The 24,006-nt window shown below is 35.1% G+C and overlaps 1 protein-coding gene across 3 annotated transcripts in view; it reads right to left on the bottom strand.

Annotated features, from left to right (window-relative positions):
• nAChRbeta2 (nicotinic acetylcholine receptor beta2) overlaps positions 1-24,006 on the bottom strand; it is a 653,562-nt gene that overhangs the window by 103,700 nt on the left and 525,856 nt on the right. For all 3 annotated transcript variants that reach the window (XR_010856576.1, XM_067123826.1, XM_067123827.1), the window contains exon 6: positions 1,063-1,219. Coding sequence is in view for 2 of the 3 variants with exons in the window: in XM_067123826.1 (XP_066979927.1) it covers positions 1,063-1,219 (157 nt within the window). In the remaining variant the exon portion in view is untranslated. The remainder of the gene's footprint in view (positions 1-1,062; positions 1,220-24,006) is intronic.

Here is a 24,006-nt window from a genome sequence, read left to right as displayed (position 1 = left end):
AGCATCTTGTAGCGTATGACAATTTAGCTTTCACATGTGTTGCTTGAATAAACGACATTTGGATAGATGTTTCTATAACGTAAAGTTAATATCTAAAATTGTATATCTAAAATTGTCAAAGGAAATAATCTGAACAAAATGTGGAACGTTTGTGAAACACGACCTGTTTTGTAATAAAAGCAACGTGTTGAAACAATGCAATCACTTCATAAAAACATTTTTTGTTATCTACTACGATACGCATAGACTCGCTTTGTATCATTCTAAATGCTCACGATAAATTCATTAACGCGGACAACATGAACCCTTCAACCTATTGTATTTGAATATACAAGTAAATATTACATTACGGTATGTGCAGGGTTTCATACGGTATTCTCTGACCAATAAAAGAAAAAAAAACTTCAAAAGGTAGATAACATTAAATATATATCAGATGCAGTTATTGGCCCAAATGTAAAATAATAATAATAATAATAATAATAATAATAATAATAATAATAATAATAATAATAATAATAATAACAAAGACCAATGATTGATGATGTTACTTCGCTTGTCGAGGTGAATAACATCTTTTCGGGAACAGAGAACGAGAAATAAGTAACTAATTTATTCTTCAATACGCGTTTAGTCTCCCTTAAAATATGTAACGCGGTGAATCATAATCTCTCTCTCTCTCTCTCTCTCTCTCTCTCTCTCTCTCTCTCTCTCTCTCAAAAAGTCTGCAACAAAACTACACGGATATGTTGAAGTTATAGTCAGTGATATCATTTCACATAATGTAATGCCAAATATTTCATCAGTTGCTTTCATTTACATTAAAAATAGTTGTATCTAACTATAAAATCAAAGATGCCTCACCACTTACAAAGTACCAAATCAATTTCCAAACCAATTAGCATTCCGAAGGAAAGCCTCTACCGAGTGACAGAAATTAGAATCCGATCTTTCTCTCCCTTGGTAGCCCCTTAATTCATATGACCAGTCAAAAGCAAATCCGAACGACACCATTCGCGAGAAGCGTAAGAAATGATTTGCTCATAATGTTATTCTAGTTACCTGGGTATGGTTCAGGCGTTCCCGGGAAATACTCTTGGTTCCTTCGGGCTGGAACTTCCAGAATATCCCATTCCACAGACATGTAGAATTCTCTGAGGTCTATTCCCAGTTGGACAATGTTGCTCCCTCTCTTCTGTTTAATGTGTTTCAGATCCACCTGTGGAGCGGAGGCCAAATTAGTCAAGAGGAACTTTATTCCATTGTCTTCCCTCGACGGGATGGAAATGAGACTGCTGCCAGTCAATTTTGAAAAGAGCATCCGTGGTGTGGCACATGAAAGAGAAAATACAAAGTTATTTAAGGGTCTTGGCACATTTACAGTAACAGCCTATGTTTATAGACAGCAATAAATTTTAGTTACTTTCTTAGGTCAGTTCCATTAAAAATTTTAGCAAAAATTATTTTCTCACTATCATTCTAACACAATGCATTAAAATAAAACATGTCTTTGTAGTTTTTTCCCGCCACATCAACGCTTTCCAACACTAGTGGTTATTAAGAACCAAGTGAATGTAAACAGAGAGAATTTCAAGTGAAAACCAAACTAAAATAAGCACACAAAACGAAAAGTGCTTTCATGCATAGAAAACAGGAAATATATGTACCCACAATCAACAACGCAAGTTTTTATTTTAATAGTATGTACATTTAATAATGCACAATAAAAAGTAAGTATAAATATCGATAATTACAAGTTTTAACCCACTACAACTTTAAAAAGAAAATATGAAGGTGCCATTTTCAAACAGGTTTGTTTTTTAGCATATTCATCATGACAATTATTCAACTGCTTACCTCATCCTTGTGGTTCGTCAGGAAAGAGTGGATAATATATGAATTATAATTACTGTTTGCATGAGTTCTAAAACTGGGAAATATCTTTATTCTAGTCACCCCAAACATAACCGTGGCACTGCAGATTACACTTTAGTATGAAACGCAGGTAAAAATAAGACGACTAGTAATAAATTACACATGCTAATGCATACGAGATAACAGACTACTTAAACTTCTAAACATATGAACAACATTAAACCTAAAAACGGAAAGAATTGTTCAGTCAGTCATATGCTCAAGGGAAAGATCATCAAAACCATCCTCCCGAAAGAGACAAATAAGTAGGCTGCCTTAATGCCGCCTCTCCCTTCAAGTCTTTAAGTGAATAAATTAATTTATAAATAAAGGTATGAAATTTAATTCATAGATCTGTTGATCAAATGCAAAATAGGAAATTACATCCAGGATCACAAATGGCAGACATCCTCTGGTATTACCGCTAAACCTCAGCTTTTATAAAAACAGCATTTTCAGACGTAAGAAGCATGACCAAGGTTCATCTCTTTAAAGAAAAAATAGTGCAAGAATTACATTTCAGAAAGCTAACAATTAGTGAAAATGACGAGAAGAAATTCAAGGGAAAGCCTGCTTGAACGTCTAATGACTCAACAACAGTAAAGGGGCGCCTCCCAAAAGATACGGTCTTCCACTTTGACGAGTTCTTTTGGGACACGCTGCTAGCCCCAAACCAGACCCAAGACACTTGCAGACACTGGTACCGATTTCCATCTGGGAAGATTGGTAGGCGGGGAGCGAACCACGGACCTAACAAACATGCCCTCTTTCCCTTAAGGAGAATGGCGCCAGAAAGTGTCATCCATACAGTTCTCAGAGAGCCTTTTCGACTGAGGTTGATAGCACCATTGTACCTTTTCAACCCTGGGTGCAACAACCACAATCATCTACCAACCTAATTCGCTGCGTTGTTAACAAAGGCACAATTAGTATTAACACTGCATGTCCATCAACCAGTCCTCGCCCGGGAGCCTAACCTGAGCCTCCATACACACACACACACAGATATATATATATATATATATATATATATATATATATATATATATATATATATATATATATATATATATATATATATATATATATATGAATAACTATACAGAATATGAATATAACTGAATATTTAGAAACAGAAAAGAATACCAGTTATTTCGATGTACAAACACCCAAAAGGCTAAAAAAATGCACTGAAAGTGGATGTGCACGTAAAAAGGAACGCAATCCTGGGGTTTTTGATAAAACAGCCAACAGCTGACCAGCCAATTTCATTCCTATTGTAGCTCAGGCATCATACAATCCCAATTCATTTTTATCGTGGGAAGGGGAGACTAAAGACACCCTTGGTAAAAATAAAAATAAAAATAAAAAAATTTTTGTTGGTTGGAAAGCGGTCATCGGGTGCCAGTTCAATTCAAAACGTTAAAGGCACGTTTGTTTACGTGCGCCATGTCTCTGACAAAGGTCAGAATGGAAGGTTAATTTGTTGAGATGTCAAATCAAACTGACTATGGAATGTTTGCTTACACGGGCTTTAATCCCTGCGAAAATTATGTAGAAAATATTAAAGTGCAAACTGTTCTGAAAACTGCAAACTGCTCTAAAAACTGCAAAGGTTCCAGTTCAAAACCATCCAGGATTTAGAAAGTTATGAAAGGCGACATAAGGCTGAGGTTGAGTGGCAAGTGACTCGCCTCTCCTTTTTTATTACTTTTTCAATCCATTCTTTTTACTGAACACATCTTAGGAGCACGTTTTGGTAGCTTAATTTCAGCTCTGACTTGGTTAACGGTAGGTGTGTGTGTGTGTGCACATATGTACAAATCTATATACACATACATCTATATAATATTGTCACCGCATTACAAATTTATCTGTTGCATAATGCATGATACACTTACAATGTAAAAGCTTCTATAATATTAGCAACTTGAAAAATAAAGTTATTTTTTTACCACTATGTGAATCTCTTAATTCCTCACCCCTTTTATTTCTTTTCGTACATCACATACTAAATAAATAATAAGTTCTGACTGTTTAAACTTTGATCATCTATCATTTTCATTCAACAATCAGTACTTCATTTCGATTCAACAGTACCTTCATGCATTCAACCTTTGTTTCCGTAAACACTCAAATTCTTTTATATCTCTTGCACACCATTTTACCTACCTCACTTCACTTACTTTGATTCACCTCCTCTATCAACAAACCAACATCCAATGCATTTACTCACAGAATCCCTGATTACCTACACCAACCACCGAACTTTAAATCTATCACCTTGGTTTCTATTTACACTATCATCTTATTCTCACTCACCTTTACTCTCAACTTTCATTCTTGCAAATGTTTACAATTTTTCGCTAGTTTCTACTAGGTCTCTTTACAGACATCTGCAAATCACTCAATACTTGACTTTTCACTGAACCCCCTTTTTTTTATCCCGCAACACACCACCTAATTTTGCTATCATTTCCCGTTACCACTTCATTCCATTAATAAAAAATACTAAGCCAAAACCACCATTTACACCAAACCATTCACATTTCAAAACAAACATTTCGCTTCCATCATAAAAACATTGAATGATTCTAAATTATTTATTTCTGTAAATTATATCAACAGGTTTTCTGGGCGCATTTATGCCACGTGCTGCTTTAACCATTTACTTTCAAACTTTTTATATAACTGTTCCAAAACAAAACACTTGGTCAACAGAAGATGTTTTTGTCTAGACCAATAATCTTAATCCTTCTGAAATACTTCCGTTATCTGTCTTACGTTCTCAAACAAAATCCTACCATATACCGTCCCCTGTTACACTGAAGGGACGTTAGACTTACAATTCTCAGTCTCCTCTACTACTTTTACTTTTATATAGACGAGCAGTTATTCCTTTGGCAACATTCATCATCCAGATATGCCTCACACACGCTGATTAGCCAATTAGTCACACTTTCACCACGCTATCGCAGCATCTCACTTAACCTCTTAATTGCCTCCGTTATATCCAAAATTTTCAGCTCAAGAGGTACTGGCTCATTTACATTAACCATTTCCATTGTAGCGTTAATTAGATCTGCCTCTTTTTCATCATTTACTTTACATTGTATGTATATATATATATATATATATATATATATATATATATATATATATATATATATATATATATATATATATATATATATATATATATATATACATTATATATATATATATATATATATATATATATATATATATATACATATATATATATATATATATATATATATATATATATATATATATATATTTTTTTAACACTTTTACCCTTGAGAGCATGGCTCTAGAAGGTAATATCGTTTTGAATGTCAACTGCTAAAACAGGTTCCTAGTTCAATGATTATCTCTAACTAGCTTCACATCTGCTAAAGTACTCCTTTTTTCTCATTTTTTTATAACTTTAACCTTCAACACACAGGCAAGCAGATCCTAAGCGATTCAGCAAAGAGTTTTTAAACACTAAGGATTTTAATTGAAGTAATCCTGAGGAAATCACAAGCCTTTATTCAAATGCATAGTTAGTGGGTACTAATACATTAAAAACATGGTAAATGCCGTTCAGTTTTAATCAAATCCTACAAATTACTAAACTTGGCTTAGTAATACTAAAAATGTCTTCTGAAACCAATAAAAAAAACTTCAGAACACATAAATTCATGGTGAATCACCAACTCCAAATAGCGCTTCTTACAGATCACATTTTGTTGAGGGGATCATGAATGAATGGACTTTTTATCCTGCATATTTATGAACCATAAACAGAAACTGCTGAACTTAATGGACTTTAATATGGATAATACTAAACCTTGAGAATTACAGCTTTAGATTTTAACATCTTTTAACGGAAACTCCCATCCCTACCTTTTTAATCAAATATGGTCTACATGCATGCCTTTTCATAACTGAATCTGGCATTAGTCAATTGCTCTGTCAGTGATTAAACTGAACTCACTGAACTTTCCGTATGGAAATAAAATGGATCCGTACAGAACAGATGCGTAAGTATTCACATTGCATGTTTAGTGGAAATTTTATGCTTTTACTCCACAAATATGCAAAATGTCTTCCTATGTAAGCTGGAAAGAAAATAATTGAGAATACTTAAAAAATATATACTTGAGCTGACCAAAAACACAATGGAAGCTTGAGCTCTTTTGCAGACAAATTTATTAAAAGAATTTTTCTATTTTCTAAAAGCGAACAATCAATGGTAAGTGCACTTAATTCTGGAATATATTTCAATTCCTTAACGAATAAAATAGCCCAACAAAAACATTTCTTACTCCATTAACAAACCATAACAATTTGCCGGGTCATGAATTTTGGTTCAGTATTTGCTTGGCTGTAAACACCCGCTTTACTACCACTGCACTTTGAATTTACTAGAGCAAAAAAAAAAAAAAAACTTAAACCCCAAGTAAATTATCTCTGATAAATGCACTTAACATGGCTTTGATTCAACACCTTGCCTTTTATGTCTGGTGAGTGAAAGAAGGAACTGTGATCCATGAATCAACCTTAAAGACACGGGTTCGAATCCCAATCACAATTAATGCACTTTTCATTTATAATTCTCTTTATGTGCAGGTCACTGCAAATGGATGTTAATGAGCTACTGTAACTTATATTTCCGTCACAGGCTATTGGGGGCGATGATGATGTTGATTACTGATCTCTCTCTCTCTCTCTCTCTCTCTCTCTCTCTCTCTCTCTCTCTCTCTCTCTATATATATATATATATATATATATATATATATATATATATATATATATATATATATATTCTTCTTCTTATATATTTTTATATATGCCTTCTTTTGAAGGACTATTTGGCGGTGGGGCAGGCCGTAACCTACCGGCTATGCCTGACATCGCTTATAACGAATGTGTACATGTATATAGCAGCACGAGGAGAACTATAGACGTATGTCTGTTATGTTTTTTAGAAGATGTTGGAGTGGCTTTGTTTGTTGTGTATTATCTGTAACATCCATTTGCTTTAGCAAACCTATCCGTTGATTAGATATATATGTCTACACGGATAGCAAAGTTTCCGCCTCTTGACTGGTCGGCTGCGGGATTGAACCTATATAAGTCTGTGGTTGCCACTCTATATATCTTTCTCTATATATATATATATATATATATATATATATATATATATATATATATACACACATATATCTGTATATGTATATATATGTGTATAATTATATATATATATATATATATATATATATATATATATATACACATATATATGTACATATATATACACATATATATGTATATGTGTATATACTGCATATACATATATAAAGTGTGTGTGCATGTGTGAGCACATATGTACAATACTCAATAAGTTCCAATTTCTTACCACCAGAGAGTCTGGAGATCGACCCAGGGGAGTGAAAGAGTGATTTGGGCTTGTTTCTAGAATCACCCATAGTGAGTCATAAACATGTTAGATAGTCGGCACTCGTCGGTCGGAACCAGACAGAGAAGGGCATGGGAGTAAAAGCCTCAACCACCCCACCACAATACTTGCTTATAACAGGATGGTTAAAAATCCAGAATCAGACCCCACACCCATATTATATATATATATATATATATATATATATATATATATATATATATATATATATATATATATATATATATATATATATATATATACGGGTGTAGTAGGTGCTATGGGTCGGAGGCAGATCGCTGAGGTCCCATTCACACTCTTTTGCGGTTTTAGTTTGTTATATGCCTGTCACACGGGAGCTGACATGGGTACCAGCTTTAGGGAGAGTCAGATAATGGGGCATGAAGATAAAAAGACAGAACTACTGGTATGGTATATGGTTTGTGTTTCCTGGAGTGAAAGAAAATGAGGAGTCTACTCGACTGTTGGAATTACACGGTTTCTCATAAGCATCTTCGTAAGTATACTTGGGAATGGATTGGAATATGGGATTTAGGTCATAGGGAAAATTAAGTGGTGAGGAAAAGATTTTGCTAAATTAAACACTAATGGAAGAGTAATATGATGGCGTACGAAAGAGAAGTTAGTGGAGGTATATCTGATCACTGTTTGGATAAAGTTTGAGTTAGTTAATGAAGGTTCAAGTTGGAGAGGAAGGGATGATGACATGTTGAAAGTGAGAAGAGTTTTTAAGGAGAAATGGATGAACTGAGGTACAATTATGGTCACAAAGGTGGAAGAGGTTGATGGGAGGCACAGGGGGAGCAGGACTTCTTTTTGAGTATAGGAGGTTATCTAAAAAATAAGAGGTAAAGAAGTGAATGCTTAGAGATACAAAAAATTATATTATTTGAGGTATACTTAAGAGAAAGAAGCATTAATCATGTACATTTATACAGAGAGGTTAGATAGGATAGTCAAGAAGAAAGGGAGAGACAAAAAGATGGGAAATAATAAATACAGAAAGCAGATGACGCGCAAGGATTTGGAGAGAAGTGGTTGTTCTATAATAAAAAGAATTAGTTGCTTTACAAAGAAGTTATTACAATACAAACAGTTAGTTGTTTTACAAAGGAGAAATGCATAAAAATTTTTAATGAACAAATGGATCTCAAAATAAATTATGCAAATGAAGAGATGCTTTCTGAAGTGAATGCACCAGAGTTGATGGGCTGAGCAATCTGATGATTTGTAGATGCAGACTGAGAAAAAGGTTGAGCTAATATATATGCAATATCTATCTATGCAATATATACTATATATATAATATATATATATATATATATATATATATATATATATATATATATATATATATATATATATATATATATATATATATATATATATATATATATATATATATATATATATATATATATATAGGATAAGTTTGCCATAAGACAATACACTGTTGAGTAATGATAAAACAAAGGAGTTGATGAGATTACATGTCAAAACACGGTGGCACGGCAGTCATAATGATTGAATGGCAGACCACGGTTTGTAAAAATGCCTAGATGAAGGAAGGTTTTGAAGTTATAAGTCTAGAGGAATAACTGTTTTGCTGTATGAGACTAAAGATGATAAAATTAATTGTTAGAGTTAAATGGGCACAGCTCTGGGAAGTTGAATTTTAGTATTCCATTTGAGAAAATAAGTGCTGAAAAAAAGATCAGTGCAGGAATCACAGAGTATATTTACGGATGTGTGGATCAGTTCTATGCAGTGAACACTGATAGTTTATGGCACAAATGATAAAGGCAATGTGGAGGTTAACTGCAGAGGAACTGTACGGTATAAAATATAAGGTGAGTAAGATAAAAAGATTTTATGATGAAAGAAAGCCTGAGTTACTATACTCAAGATAGTAACTGGTCTAGTAACGTGGGTCTGAGAAAGGGCAGGTTACGTCTCCATGTAAGTTCTAATATCTTTATGGATAGGGTAATGTGAGAAATTCTATTAGGCCAGTAGTTATAAATCCAAAGTTTTGGGATAAGAAAATGAGTTGTGAATGGGGTGTGGAGTATATTTGCAGATGACTGGGGAGAAGCTGCAGACACTAGTAAAGGAGTATGAAAAGAGTTTTTAAGAGAAGAAAGTGAAGAACAAATGTGTGCAAGATTAAGGTTGTGAGGATTAATGGAATCCAGGAAGATGGAGCGCTAAATGTTAAATATAATGGATGATGGCAGGATAAGAAAACATGACAGTCACAGAACAGATAAAGGAAGGAAGGTATAGGGTTTGTTCAGAGGGTTAGGGGAGACATGTGTTGTCTACGGGAGCAGAAGTGTGAAAGTGTGAGAGGGCTGATGGACAAACCTCCCTTCAGGAAATTAACTTAATATGGTAGATCCAAATATAAGAAAAAAAAGATTAAAGCTTTCGAGATGAGCTGTTTGCCATTATTTGTGGAGTACGAAGTACCGGGTGAGAAATGCGGAGAAATGTAGAAAAAGTCAAGTATATCTTAGTTTAACCAGACCACTGAGCTGATTAACGGCTCTCCTAGGGCTGGCCCGAAGGATCAGATTTATTTTACGTGGCTAAGAACCAACTGATTACCTAGCAACGGGACCTACAGTTTATTGCAAATGAAAGTCAAAATAGGTTACGAAAGAAAAGAAGGAAGCATTTGCGTGATCAGAGAAAAGAATTTCTATATCTTACCAGAACTAAGCTCAGCTTCCTCTAATTCTTCAACTGGCCGCTCGGGGACCTACAGTCGAATCCGAACCACATTATGACGAGAAATGAATTTCTATCACCAGCCAAATTCTTCACTGGCCGGTCGGAGAGTCGAACGCCGGGCCAACAGCGTGCTAGCCGAGAGCTCTACCCACCCCCAATGAAGAACTGGGGAAAGAATGAAGGACGATAGTTTGGAGAAGAGAATGTATAAGGGAATATTAGGGGTATGAGGAGAGGAAGATCTTGAATGCGCTGGGTGTATGGCAACGAGGAGGCACTGGAGAGGAAGCACCTTCAATCCAAGAAGCTCGTGAGTTCTTCAGAGACAGAAGTAAATAGCATAGCATGTGCAGGGAGGCTCTACGTGTTGCTGATGAGCTGTTCGTGCAACTGTATCAAGGCTCTAATATTGTGAAGTTTTCTGCACTGGGGATGCATCCATGATTTAGTAACCGTGGTAGTGCCTGCCGTGTTTTTCCTCTGGATCATCCCCTGTTTGTTGAAAGAGCTAAATAAAAAAAAAAAAATTTTATACATGTATATGTGTGTGTGCACTATATTAGTAAAAACTTGCATCTTTGTTTTTTCAATGAAACGAGTCAGCTCATCCTCAAGGATATGAAGGTCTGTCATTTCCTCGACGAAGGAGACGAGAAGATCAACAAGATCAGATCAGATATAAACATTTGCTCAGCGTAAACAAGGCATATTCCTCGCTTCCATTCCCAGGCCAGTATCAGCCTTAGGTATAGAAGGCGCAGAGATTTTCTCTTTTTCCCTTCTTTAAAGTGTCTTTATTCTTCATAATAACGCTCTGGGAAAGCAAACGGAGGAATTATCTTTTCTTCTCAGAATGGTAGATACGTATCCTGGGATTTAGTTCATATTTTTGTATGCAAAGCTCTCTCTCTGTGTTTGTGTGTGTGTGTGTGTGTGTGTGTGTGTGTGTGTGTGTGTTTTGTGTGGGGTATAGGAGTACATTCCAGGCTTAAGAGTGTTGAAAGAGGGTACTTTCAAACCCGCCCTTTTCGTCCATCAAACATAATTGAAAAAGAAAAGTTCCATCTAATGAAGCGTTGTTGCCGTTGCACTTCGTGAAAAATCAGACTGAATTAGTGAGCACAAATATTACCCCAGCTACGGAGAAAATTACTGAACTAGTGAGCACAAATATTACCCCAGCTACGGAAAAAATTCCTTATGGCAATAAAATAGCCTGATTTCTGATATATCAGTTCAGCTCAGTTCGAAGCAATTGTTGCTCAACGTAAGGCATACAGCTGCGCCGATAAAAGTAAATACTTTGAATCCAGTAGCGGCTAAAAAGTTCTAAACAAACAATAAAAAAATGCAAGATTTAATTACAACTGCAACGATAAAACGGGACACCAACTCCACACAGTGCGGCTATTTTTCTGCCATAAACAATTAACATTTTAATATTACATCAGGTAACGTTATACCTATTTAATAAGACAGTTAGCTGGCCTAATGGGGCAGCATCCTGCCTCTAAAAACTCCTAATTTCCCATTTAATTTCCGTCACCTACGTCGACGGTAAACGCCAGTCAAAGAAGACACATATAAAATCTATAAAGACAACCACTTTACTCATTTCCAAATGTTTTCAAAAAAGTCAAAATGAATTTTAGATGGAATTTTTCTAATATGGATGACATAAAAATGAAAACTAATTACTGATGAATTTAATATCAAAGAGACCATCACGAATTTCGTAATGTGATTACATATCACTAATGACTGGATAGCTAAGCTATTCTAATTGCTGAAATTCCCTCGTATAAACACACTTTGCTGTGAATGACTAGAGTAGGAAGAACTTGGACTTCTGAACACCATTTTTTGTTACCAAGAACGTCAAATTCTACCATACAAATACATACACACATATATATATGTGTGTGTGTGTGTGTGTGCGTGTGTTACCCTTCCCGGATTTCAGCAACTATTTTGGAATGAGGTTGCTGGAATCATACCCTCCTCTATAATCGAATGGCTATCATGCAAGTATACTGTATAAACCAACTATAAATAGTCATTTCCCTAAAAAGGTCCTTCATCCCATGTATGTTAACTGTCATTCAATATTTCCAGAATCCAACATTTGCTTTCAAGCATTCAGAACATCCCCAATAGCCAGTTCTTGCTTTCTCACTCTTTAACAAAGACGTCACTCGAAATTCATCCACATTCGAGAAGTGTATAGAAAAAGTCTGGAGTCTGGAATGGTAGAAAAAAGGTGAAGGAACTATGGGTCCTGATGAACGCGCGATTTACCTTAATGGTCTTCCGCAGGAGGATACGAGGTCCGTGAATAAGGGCATAATTTTCGTACCCTTTTGGCCCTCGGTATGAAGAGTCCCATTCCAAGAATTTGGCCTTCATGAAAGTCCAACTCGGCGAGACACTGAAAAATGTTTCCCACCTTTATGGAGGTCATCTTGAAACTCGAAATTCATTTTTGGAGTTTCGGCTGGACTTGCCTCTCCCGCCCCAAAACCGTTCCTTTGCGGCGTTTCCCGTATTTCCTTTCTCCCCAGCCCCCTCCACACAAAGTTACCTCAAAGCTAAATAAAATTTTAAAGTTCCAGGGATCGCACGGGGAGTTCATACTTCGAATGGGGTTTGCTGAAGTTCGAATAACGTGATTTGTGGAATTTCAGAAAGCAAATTCTCAAGTCAAGTAAGAGTCGGTTCACGAATCTATTCAACCATTCCAACTGACAAAGTGGTTACGAAATATGAATAGCTAGAGAATGAAAGCATATGCACTGCCCAATTAACATATGATTTCAAATGAACATATAGTTTAACTTTGTTTCTACCTGCAACAGTGACCATTAACACTGGCTGTCATTTCTGATAGTGATGTCAGTTTAGAAGATTAGAACACGAAATGAAAAGGTTTATGAAAGAGCAAGTTACCTTGCATAATTCATAAACAATTAATAACAATTAAGATGGTATTCGATCGCTCAAACTATTGAGGAGATTGTACATTATTCTAATATATTCCCGTAGAAATCCCAATGAGAAGCAAGACTGAAATATTAAATCTTATCACAGATATTCACATATGACTTGAGATGTCTCGCTACAAGTCAGCTCTTCAATAGTTAGAAAGTTCTCCCATCGCCAAACGAAGGAATAGCATAACAGCTATAACGTTCTCTTTGTTTAGAGGCGGGTTTACCTCTTTTCCTGTGTTAAGCGTCATTCTTTATCTAGCCCTTCTATGCGTGTTTGTATTTCCTTCAGGCTAGACGTAGATCAGAGTTAGGATACCACGTCCTTCTTTGCATATAAAAGTACAACACATTTTACCATTAGATATAGAATGCTACACCATCGTGAGGCAAAATAAAAATATTATATCTTGAGAACCTATCGCATCAAAAAGCCAGAATTGTCCATCGTATTTCGAGAAATAGTAAAACGTATGCTCATTATGGAATCTTAAATATCTGAAGATTGTAAAATATCCGACGGCTTTAAATGGTTTGGTATTTTATAAGCAATACAACACTAGAGATTTACGCCTCATGCCTTAAGAGACAAAACTAGCATTAAAAACATGAGATACAGAGTTGCAGATTAATTCTTTTACAGGGCGCTTCATTCTTGTCATCAGGTCATCAACACAGCTAATTTCGCAAGGTCTAATTTCTAATCAAAATGTAAGCGGCAAATTACGCGTTATTAGCTGCGATTAGCCCATGAAATTGAACAGGATTGGGCGTCACTGCACAAACGGGAGCAAGTCAATCCAATAACCATTACTCGGATATCGAAAAGCCTGTGCCACAATTAAAATTTATGACTGCAGTTACCTGACAACGAGGGGCAAGATTACGATACGTCAGGGTTTAATGAAGCGAAGCGAAGCCTGCTGATGTATTTCGATGACCCAAGTTTCTTAAAGCAGCAACAGATGGCGTCAGTGTGTCTATCACAGCAGGATTTCTCGGCACCATCATCCTTTCTCTCTCTCTCTCTCTCTCTCTCTCTCTCTCTCTCTCTCTCTCTCTCTCTAACAGACACACACACATATATGAAAGTGATATAAAATTCTGTTCATAAAAAAAGGGAAATGAAAAATACAACTGACTCCATGAAAAACAGATGACATTTGTTGCGGTAAAAAGTACTGCTTCATAAAAATAAAACTGAGATTACAATTTATCCAAAGATATACTGTTTCCCTATATAGCATTTATAACACAAAACTCAAGAAAATATAAAAGCTTTCTCTTTTTTTAAGTAACGAAAATATGCAACGGAATTCGTTAAATGATTTTCATTATATTAGATATATATATATATATATATATATATATATATATATATATATATATATATATATATATATATATATATATATATATATATATATATATATATATATATATATATATATATATTATATATATATATATATATATATATATATATATATATATATATATATATATATATTATATAAATGTATATTTATTTATATGTATACATATACATATTTATATTTATACATATATATTATATATATATATATATATATATATATATATATATATATATATATATATATATATATATATATATATATATATATATATATATATATATTCTATGAAATATTTTGCTAGAAGAGAATTCCATCCAATAAAGGTTTCCCATAAAAACACCAAAGAGGGTAGATTTTACAGCGTTATATTTCGGAAACAACTGTTTCCTTCAGCTGACAGGCAATGAATTAAGAGGTACTGAATACCGATATTTATACAGCCGAAAGAATGTTCCAGAAGTCGGCCGCTACGTCACTCTTGTTGACAGATTCTTGGAGGAAGAGTCTATGAGTCAGATGTGAATTCCTGGTTGCTTTTGTGAAGTACACCGTATTTCTTTATTTAATCAGTGCTGATTCTACCATCTAGCTTTTGAACCGACAATTGCTGCTATTAATTATACGTGACATAATCCAATTTATTCGATGATTCAGTTGAAACGTGTAACTTATAATTTAAAGCAGCAATTGCCGGCTTCTAAGTATAAATTCCAAAGAACCCTGAAGATTTCAGCATGAAAATAATCACCTTCAAGAAACAGTATGATACTCTGCAATAACCAAATTATATACCACCAAATCTTTTAATATAAAAAAATACGTATTAACCGATACTTTCACTCGTTTTGTTACCTTACCAGTATTACAATTTACGAAGCAAATTCATTCCAGACACAATACGGACTATGAGAAAGTTTTTCACAACACAGTAAAATACATTAAGTTCCTCTAGACGAAAAAATAAAGCCTTAAAATAAACTAATTAAAAATGTCACGAGAAACCTGTGGGCTCGGTTTTCAAACCAGTGCTTTTGGGGAGTTATGTACTGCAAACAGTGGTTTCCTCCATTTGCTTCAGCATAGCATCGCAAGTTCGATACTTGGAAACTTCGGAACGACTGGTAACACGGTTACGGATGCCATTCTCTCTCTCGTTCTGTCTCACTTCTTTTCTTAGCATGCAAACAAGTAAGTGAGGCTGCCTCGCCCGAGATTGAACTTGAGAAGCTTGGTTACTTTCTTTGATGTGCGCACTGTGTCCTGTAATTCTGCACTGTCAAAGTTATACATCGATACAACAAACTTGTTTTTCGAAAAATACATAAACCATTTATTCGTTTCATTCTGAATCAATAACATTTTGGAACATTTTTATTTTACCTGTTTTATAAGTGTGCCTTAATATTTTATTAAGAGAGTATTTTCTCCTAGAGTTCGTTGCTTTAAAGAATTAGTTCAACGCTTTTTGTTGCCGTTGCTTATTACTTGAACGACGGCAAAATTTTCGAAGTTTCTCTTTTTCTTCTCAGGCTCTCGAATTAATTTTATAGCCAGCTCGCTAGGGACAAGACTCTGGACTCCTTCCAGACTCTAATCCGTACTTTCTCTAGTCGCATTATTGTCTTAACTTTATGGTCAGGAGTTTAAATAAGATAATATACCGGCTGCCGGCCCGAGAGAGAGAGAGAGAGAGAGAGAGAGAGAGAGAGAGAGAGAGAGAGAGAGAGAGAGAGAGAGATTCTTTTACCTGAAAATGAAGAAGGCATTTTAAACAAATTACATAAAAAAAGATGGCTAAACTAGACCGTTTTTTCATATTTCAGTACAATATTCAGACATTACCATCATTGGCTGTTTAAGAGGAGAGTGGCTACATGCTCTACCCAGGCTCGGTTAAATGTATCAACTTGATATCGCGCGTTAAATGGAAACAGTAAAACTTCGTTTCTTTTTTTTCGTCCAGAAAGTTATATCTTCTATGAAAATGAAAAGGCGAGCTTTACTCATGTAGACTAGGTAAGATTCTCTGCCTGTCATGGAACAGTCAAAATGGATAGTTTTACGAGAGGAATGATCAACTGTATAGCCAGTAGATATATTATGATTATTTCCCAGCTGTTATTGACAAAAGATGTTCAAGAACCAACGCAATTCCTGTACCCTGTTACGTTCAACAACACGTCAACAATATCAAACAGCCTCACCTGAGGAAGGGGTCGTGTCTCTTACCATCTCTCATGGGTCGTTTGATCTCCGGGTGTATTAAACCACGCTTTGATGAGATCTGGACGATGAACCAGACATCTTGAGCCAAAATTTGTCTCTCTCTCTCTCTCTCTCTCTCTCTCTCTCTCTCTCTCTCTCTCTCTCTCTCTCTCTCTCTTTCAAAGCTCACAGCTAGTTAAAAATTCTCAAAGCTCACAGCTAGTTAAAAATATTAATTTGATGTCAGACCAATTAACTGTAATCAATAGCATACCTCAAGTCTCTTTTTCAGCTATTCCCAGTAAACAACTCCACAAACCTAGCGAGTCGATGGTTATTTATAAGTGATGAACAAAGAGAGGCATGCAGCATATGTGTAAACCAAAATGAGAAATAATAAAATGCAAAACCAGCATGAGTAAATAAAAAAAAATAGAAGCACAGTATTGCAACAATTACCCCTGGAACAAAAAGAAAATTAACTTTATGCTTACTGTTCCGAAAACAAATTTGTAGACAGAAAAACTTACACAGATTAAGGAAACCAGAAAAATTATTTAATATATCTCTCGAACTATTTCAGATAAGAATCACTTTTTCACATTATTTACTTCTCTATTAACATTAGAAAAGCCTATATAAGCAAGCACAACCAAAATCAAAATCACTAAACAATAACTAAAATCCGAATATTCAAGAAATCGATGAAAAGTACACCACGCGATGCAGGCATGGCCGCGAATTTGAATACGTTACGAACAACCACATACATTTACTTGAAACGACTACTTTTATATGAAGATACAAATTAACCGATGAAGGGTGAAGGAAAATACGAGTTTGTTACGGCGAAAAGAAAGATGGTAAAATACAAAAATTTCGAAGGGATGCGCTCCATCAGAGCAAATAAGGAAAATCAAAAATAATATTTTAAAGCAATAAGGTGTACACCCATTCACAGCTAATGAAACTTGGAGGAAGGAGAGAGAGAGAGAGAGAGAGAGAGAGAGAGAGAGAGAGAGAGAGAGAGAGAGAGAGACTGATGCCTTTTTCATATTTCATTTCTCTTGAGACTTGAAGCTGCCACGAGAGCGAGATATGAAAGAGAGGGGCAGAAAGGCGGTGGAACGCGGGTGAAAGATGAAGACAAGAGAAGACAAATGGTCTTGGGAATAAGTCTTCTTCAAGACAAAACTAAGCAAAAGAAAGTGAGAGCAAAAGTTTGCATACACGCGGCCGACTTAGTAGGAATAAAAGCCATTAATATTACAATCAGTTAGGGGGATGAACGTTATCAAGTAAATAAAAAAAATATATATATATAATGCAAATACACTAAAGACGACTTTGGTGAACCTGAATTTTATAAAATACGCTTTTATTAAGGAATCAACAGAGCTGATGAAAGATCTTTTACAACGAAAGGTGGCATGTGAGTTCAAAGATATACTTAATGGAGCGTCACATCCTCTAAAGAAAGAGAAATGGAACTATCTATCTATCTATCGATATATATACATATATATATATATATAAACATAAATATATATATATATATATATATATATATATATATATATATATATATATATATATATATACATATACATACATACATACATATTAGTTCATTAAATCGTAAAACTGCTAAGTTATGAAGCCAAATGACATATTTTATGCGTCGAAGGCCTTTGCAGTTTTTATTTTAGTCTTTAGTCTAACATTTCAATTAATCACTCAACAGCGAACAAGCAGGACGACGCACCTAGCGACCTAAATTATAAAAGGATCTTTAAAATCTATTCGAAACTGGGACCTTTCAAAGGCCCTGCACCTCCATTCCAACTTCTTCGCGGGGGGTCTGCCTGCTGACATTTCTCTTCCCATTCTTGTTTAATGTCTCGGCTAAACTCCCTCGCTGAATGAAGGAGGATTCATTTCTTCCCTTGGAAGATAATTAGATTAAGTTAATGACTCGCACCTAAAAGCTTTTCCTACGATGACTAAAATGGGGCCCAGAAGGCATCCACTGAATTGCTTCATTCAGCAAAGTGTTTCTCGAACAATTTCCGACACTTTCCCCGGAACCAGAGACTACCAAAAATACAGAGAAGCGTCAACCAGAGCAGGAAAAGTGAGGCTCGACAACTGAAGGGAAAATAGTACATATACTTTCGAACGTGTACCGATCCCGCTTTGGAGACAGATTCGGCAAGCGACACCTTTCTTTTTTTTTTATTTCTCACCTGCCAATCAACTTCTGGTGGAATAATATAGCCCCTACCTGACCGGCACGCAAACATGTTTATATCTTTTTACAGGCAAGAAAACCTGGGCGATTTGCAAACGGTAGCCTCTCCAATTTACCTGTCAATTACTGATAAATAGGAGAAGCATTTCTGTTGATCCTTTTTTTCTATTTTTTTTATAAACATTAGTCGTATTGATTATTAGCTATGTATTCACTACAAACTTACGTATATCGCATACTAGTTTACTGTATGTTTATGTATACATTTGAAAGGAGCAAGCATTTGGTACGAATTCCATGATTTAACGCTTTATTATTACTCGATGCATTTTGATATATTTTCGTGGCGGCCATAAATACCTACACATTACCAAACAGAAGATTTAGTCTGTTTCAAAGAACTAGAAAAATACAGAATTATTTTTAACTCTATAACATGACTCTGGGAAAACCACAATAACAACAACAACAACAAAAAAGACACAAATTTGAAAGCCTCCATCTGGAATGGAACATCTGCACTAACAAATTCATAATTTATCTGCAAATGTCCGCATAACGTTTTAAGGATTTATTAAACGGAATTTTGGGCGATACCCTTCGCAAAAAAATAGCCTTACGTGAAAAATTAAAAACGTTAAAAGAAAATAAAACTGCAACACAGTCACCATATTACTGGCTCATGTTATTCAACTGGCAACTCTGCTGACTAAAGGGGCTAAAAACAAAATTGACATTCAACAACCTTCAGTGAGTTTTGAGCCACGATGCTTTCCATTCGTCCCTTTTCGCCAACAGCTTTCCTGAATTTCAGAATAAAAGACCCTTAACGCATACTGATATTTTTTTTTAGCTATTCTGAGGATGAAACAATTACGTCTCTCTGCGATAATTCTCTCTAATGTAAGCAGTTCGTGGTGATGCTCTATAAGATCACAAAATATAGCTGGCTGAAATGCAAATTCAAACCAGAAGGAGAAACCAAATATATATAAATTTAAAAAGTTTACCCTTTTATCTGGATTTCTTCAATATTCACAAGTCCCCAGGCAACAGTGTCCACACCATTTATCATTTAGATCAAATGACAGGGGAAAAATGGGCTCGAAGGATGGAGCAAACTGCTTCTTATAAGGACGACTTTCTCTCTCTCTCTCTCTCTCTCTCTCTCTCTCTCTCTCTCTCTCTCTCTCTGTATATTTATATTTGTGTGTGTATCTGTGCGTGTGTGTGTGAATTTTCGTCCTATGCACTATGATGGATCAGTAGTTATAAGTAACTGGCAGGGGTTCAAAACCCACTTTTACTAAACGAAGCACTTACCAATCATAATTCCCCTTGGGTGTAAGTTATTCAAGGTGTGTGTGTGTGTGTGTGTGTGTGTGTGTGTGTGTATATATATATATATATATATATATATATATATATATATATATATATATATATATATATACTTATAAATATTCTGCTGTTCGCCCTCTCAGCATTATTTAGTAAGAATATCATTCTAACAAAGACAGGAAGGCATCTCTGTCTAATGCTAAGGAAACTAAGTGGGCAGAGGTAGGCTGTGTAGTTTCAAAAAGTAACGTTTTTAGTAGCGGATAGTTTAGCATTGGGGCCTAACCCATAGGAGGGTTTTACCAAGTAACCTCTAGTGAAGGTGGTCTTAAGCTTCCTTTTGCTCTGTCCTATGCATTCGGCGATGTCTGTCAATTTTTCAGACTGCCTGGGGCTATGGACTATAGTTTTGACCTGGCTTGACCCCCGAAAGCCAGTAGAGAGAGACTTGAAGTCGCACAAAGCATACACGTTGTGCGTAACTAATTCTTTGTGCTTGCCCTCTTACTGTTTATTGGTACTAGTGAGGCGTCAAACGGGTCTTTTCAAGACTTCTGATCGTCAGTCGCATGCGCAAGCAACCCACGTCAACAGTAAGTCAGAAATTTGACAGTTTCTTCGTCGATTTACTAGTATTCCTCCACTGTATTTCATCTTTTCCCTTTGTATTCACCACTTCGCCACCATCTACGAGAACCCGGTACAATAATATTTCTTTTATGAAGTCTAGTGTAAGAATAATTAATACTGCCTAGTGAATTTGCGTAAACTATTCCCGTGCAGTAAGTAGGAATTAGGAAAAGTTAAATAAGTAAATTTCAGGCAGCCTTGTGTCTCGATCCCACTGTTCAGAAGAGAATTAGCCTTTACCAATACGAAGCTGCATATGATATATACCAGTATAGACACTCGTTGCGTTATATTTTTTTTTTTCTTGAAGAAAAGGGGGAATTGACTGTCAGACGCTGACCAATTGTTCATGTAATTTCCTCGCTATCACTGCACATTCTTTCTTTGTCGGGACTAACTGGGAAGTAAAGGGGTTTGATGTAATCCATTTGCTGCAGAGAATCCCTTATCCCATACATTGTTTCCCGGCTGGCGACCGAATTAAATTAAGTAATTGTCTGTCTTTGAGGTTAACTTTAGCTTTAATCAACAAGTTACGTGTGTCATTGGCGAAGCAGGGCCCCATAAATTGCATTCATTACTTAATAAACTCATCAGCCAAGCCCCACACGTAACAATATATATATATATATATATATATATATATATATATATATATATATATATATATATATATATATATATATATATATATATATATTATATATATGACTTTTTATCACATCACCGTGATTCATATACAATCAGTGAGCTACAAACGTCCTTTAATATCCAATTCCCTCTACCTCGGAAATAATATACTCATATGTTACCGAAGGGAATTTTTAGTTGATAATAAGTTCGTCGTCCCGTGGGCTCGAACCAACGAAGGACACGAACTCAGGACTACAGTGGACCTTGAACCACACGGCCAGCAAGTGAGGTAACATATATGAAAATATATTATTTCCGAGGTAGAGCGAATTGGATATTAAAGGACGTTTGTAGCTTATTGACAGTATATATATATATATATACATATATATATATATATATATATATATATATATATATATATATATATATATATATATATATATATATATATATAGCGCGTGTGTAACTGCATTTGAAGTTGCAGCGATACTAACGCTGGGATTACAAAAAGGTAACGCAGGGATCACTAAAAACTGACGGTGAAAGTACTACAATTAGTACATTAACACATCCCTATACTGGAAATAACAATAACATCGCTTAACCGTCTTTATGCCGAGCGCAATACAGTCAGTAACAGGGTACTTAGAGATGACTGAAATTCATTCTCGTAATGGTGTTCTCTTTTTTAAGCATTTTAACGTAAACTGAATGAACAAATCAAGAAGAATTCTAGTGGTAGACCAATCTATGGAAAATGCTCATACCCGAGCCGTATTTTATCAAATTCTTCAGCACATAAAATCATAAATCAGTACACATTATTTTTGCCAAACAAGAATACCTAACTTTTGGAACTGAAAACCCCCAATCTCACTTCTGCAAACGTAATTACGATTTAAAAAAATAAGAGTGTATGCTATTTGGATTATGGAAAATCTAGATTAAACGAGGAAATACCTGTTACCTTGCTTTTCGATGAAGCCACTATCTATCTTGGTGGAATTATATATTAATGCATAAAATCACATTAGCGCCTAAAACATATACAGTAGGTACACTTATGCACACACGTACAAACTTATTTTTTTTCCCTTGAGAGGGGGTGGTGCCACAGGGTGTTGATCTTAAAGTTTTTTGTGGGTGTTTTTTCAAGGCAGGTTGTCCCATTCCCTCTTTCACACTGGTTGCAACCAATACAGTCATCTAAATCCACTGCTTAGTTTAGGCAAATGTCGGACCGAGTCCACTCCTTGGTAAGCGTGACTGCTACCAATCGCACCACTATATATATATATATATATATATATATATATATATATATATATATATATATATATATATATATATATATATATATATATATATATATATATATATATATATATATATATATATATATATATTATTTCATGCAAAAAACAACCATGCTTATATGCAACATATGTAAGTAAAAGTAAACTACGCATGGGTTTAATCACATAAAAGACGATGACCCAACAGACCCGGAGACAAACGCAAATAACGACTTCGATAAGTCCATCTCCCTCGGGAGTTTCAAGTACCTAATTCATTATCCAAAGACGACTTGTGGAATACTTCATTAGCCGTGATCTGGATGATTCCACCTAGTGCTTTTTAACTGTTATGGACGAAAGGTGAATTTTCTTTGTGCTAGATTTTTTGTTCTATGTGTGAGTAACCAAGGCATTTTATTTAAACCATGGTTGACAATTTTCAATACATAAAACAAACTCCCCGAACGTAAACCATAATGACTTTCACTTTTCAAGGCTAGTATGATTCCGTTGAAAAAATTAAGTATCGTAACACGACACATATATTCTATCGTTTTTAAGTAAAAATCAATAATTATTCTAGAAAAATAAACTTCATTAAGTTATACAACCCTAAAGCAAAATCATTTTACTTGAAATCTATCTAGCTACAATATATCAGAAATCTCCTTTACAATGATTGAATTACTTGCATACCTCAATGTAACCCCTGATTCTATTACAGGCCGCAGTGATGCGAAAGATAATTCCGAGATCAGAGTCACATGGGTATGAAATGGAAACAAATATAGGGGATTACTAACGACAGTTACCTTTAAATGCATTCACTGCATTAAAAAAAAGGGGGGGGGGCAAGGCTCTTCTGCCACAGAAACTTGAAAATATTTGTTTTATGTTCATTAAATTTTCCAGTATTAAAGACAGAGGCTCATTGCAACCTTTTTCACTTAATATCATTCTTTTCTCCCTTTTTCCCATACACTCACAAAACGCATTAAACGCCAGAAAAGATTGCTAATGGCTACATTCATCATCGTTATCTCTCTCTCTCTCTCTCTCTCTCTCTCTCTCTCTCTCTCTCTCTCTCTCTCTCTCTCTCTCAATACCTACGTAATTCCGCGTAATATCACTTGAATAATAA

This window comes from Macrobrachium rosenbergii, chromosome 21 (genome assembly GCF_040412425.1).
Source record: "Macrobrachium rosenbergii isolate ZJJX-2024 chromosome 21, ASM4041242v1, whole genome shotgun sequence".
NCBI classification, from domain to species: domain Eukaryota; kingdom Metazoa; phylum Arthropoda; class Malacostraca; order Decapoda; family Palaemonidae; genus Macrobrachium; species Macrobrachium rosenbergii.
The sequence above is the reverse complement of the archived record's forward strand: the minus strand, read 5'-3'. Positions and strand labels throughout refer to the sequence as shown.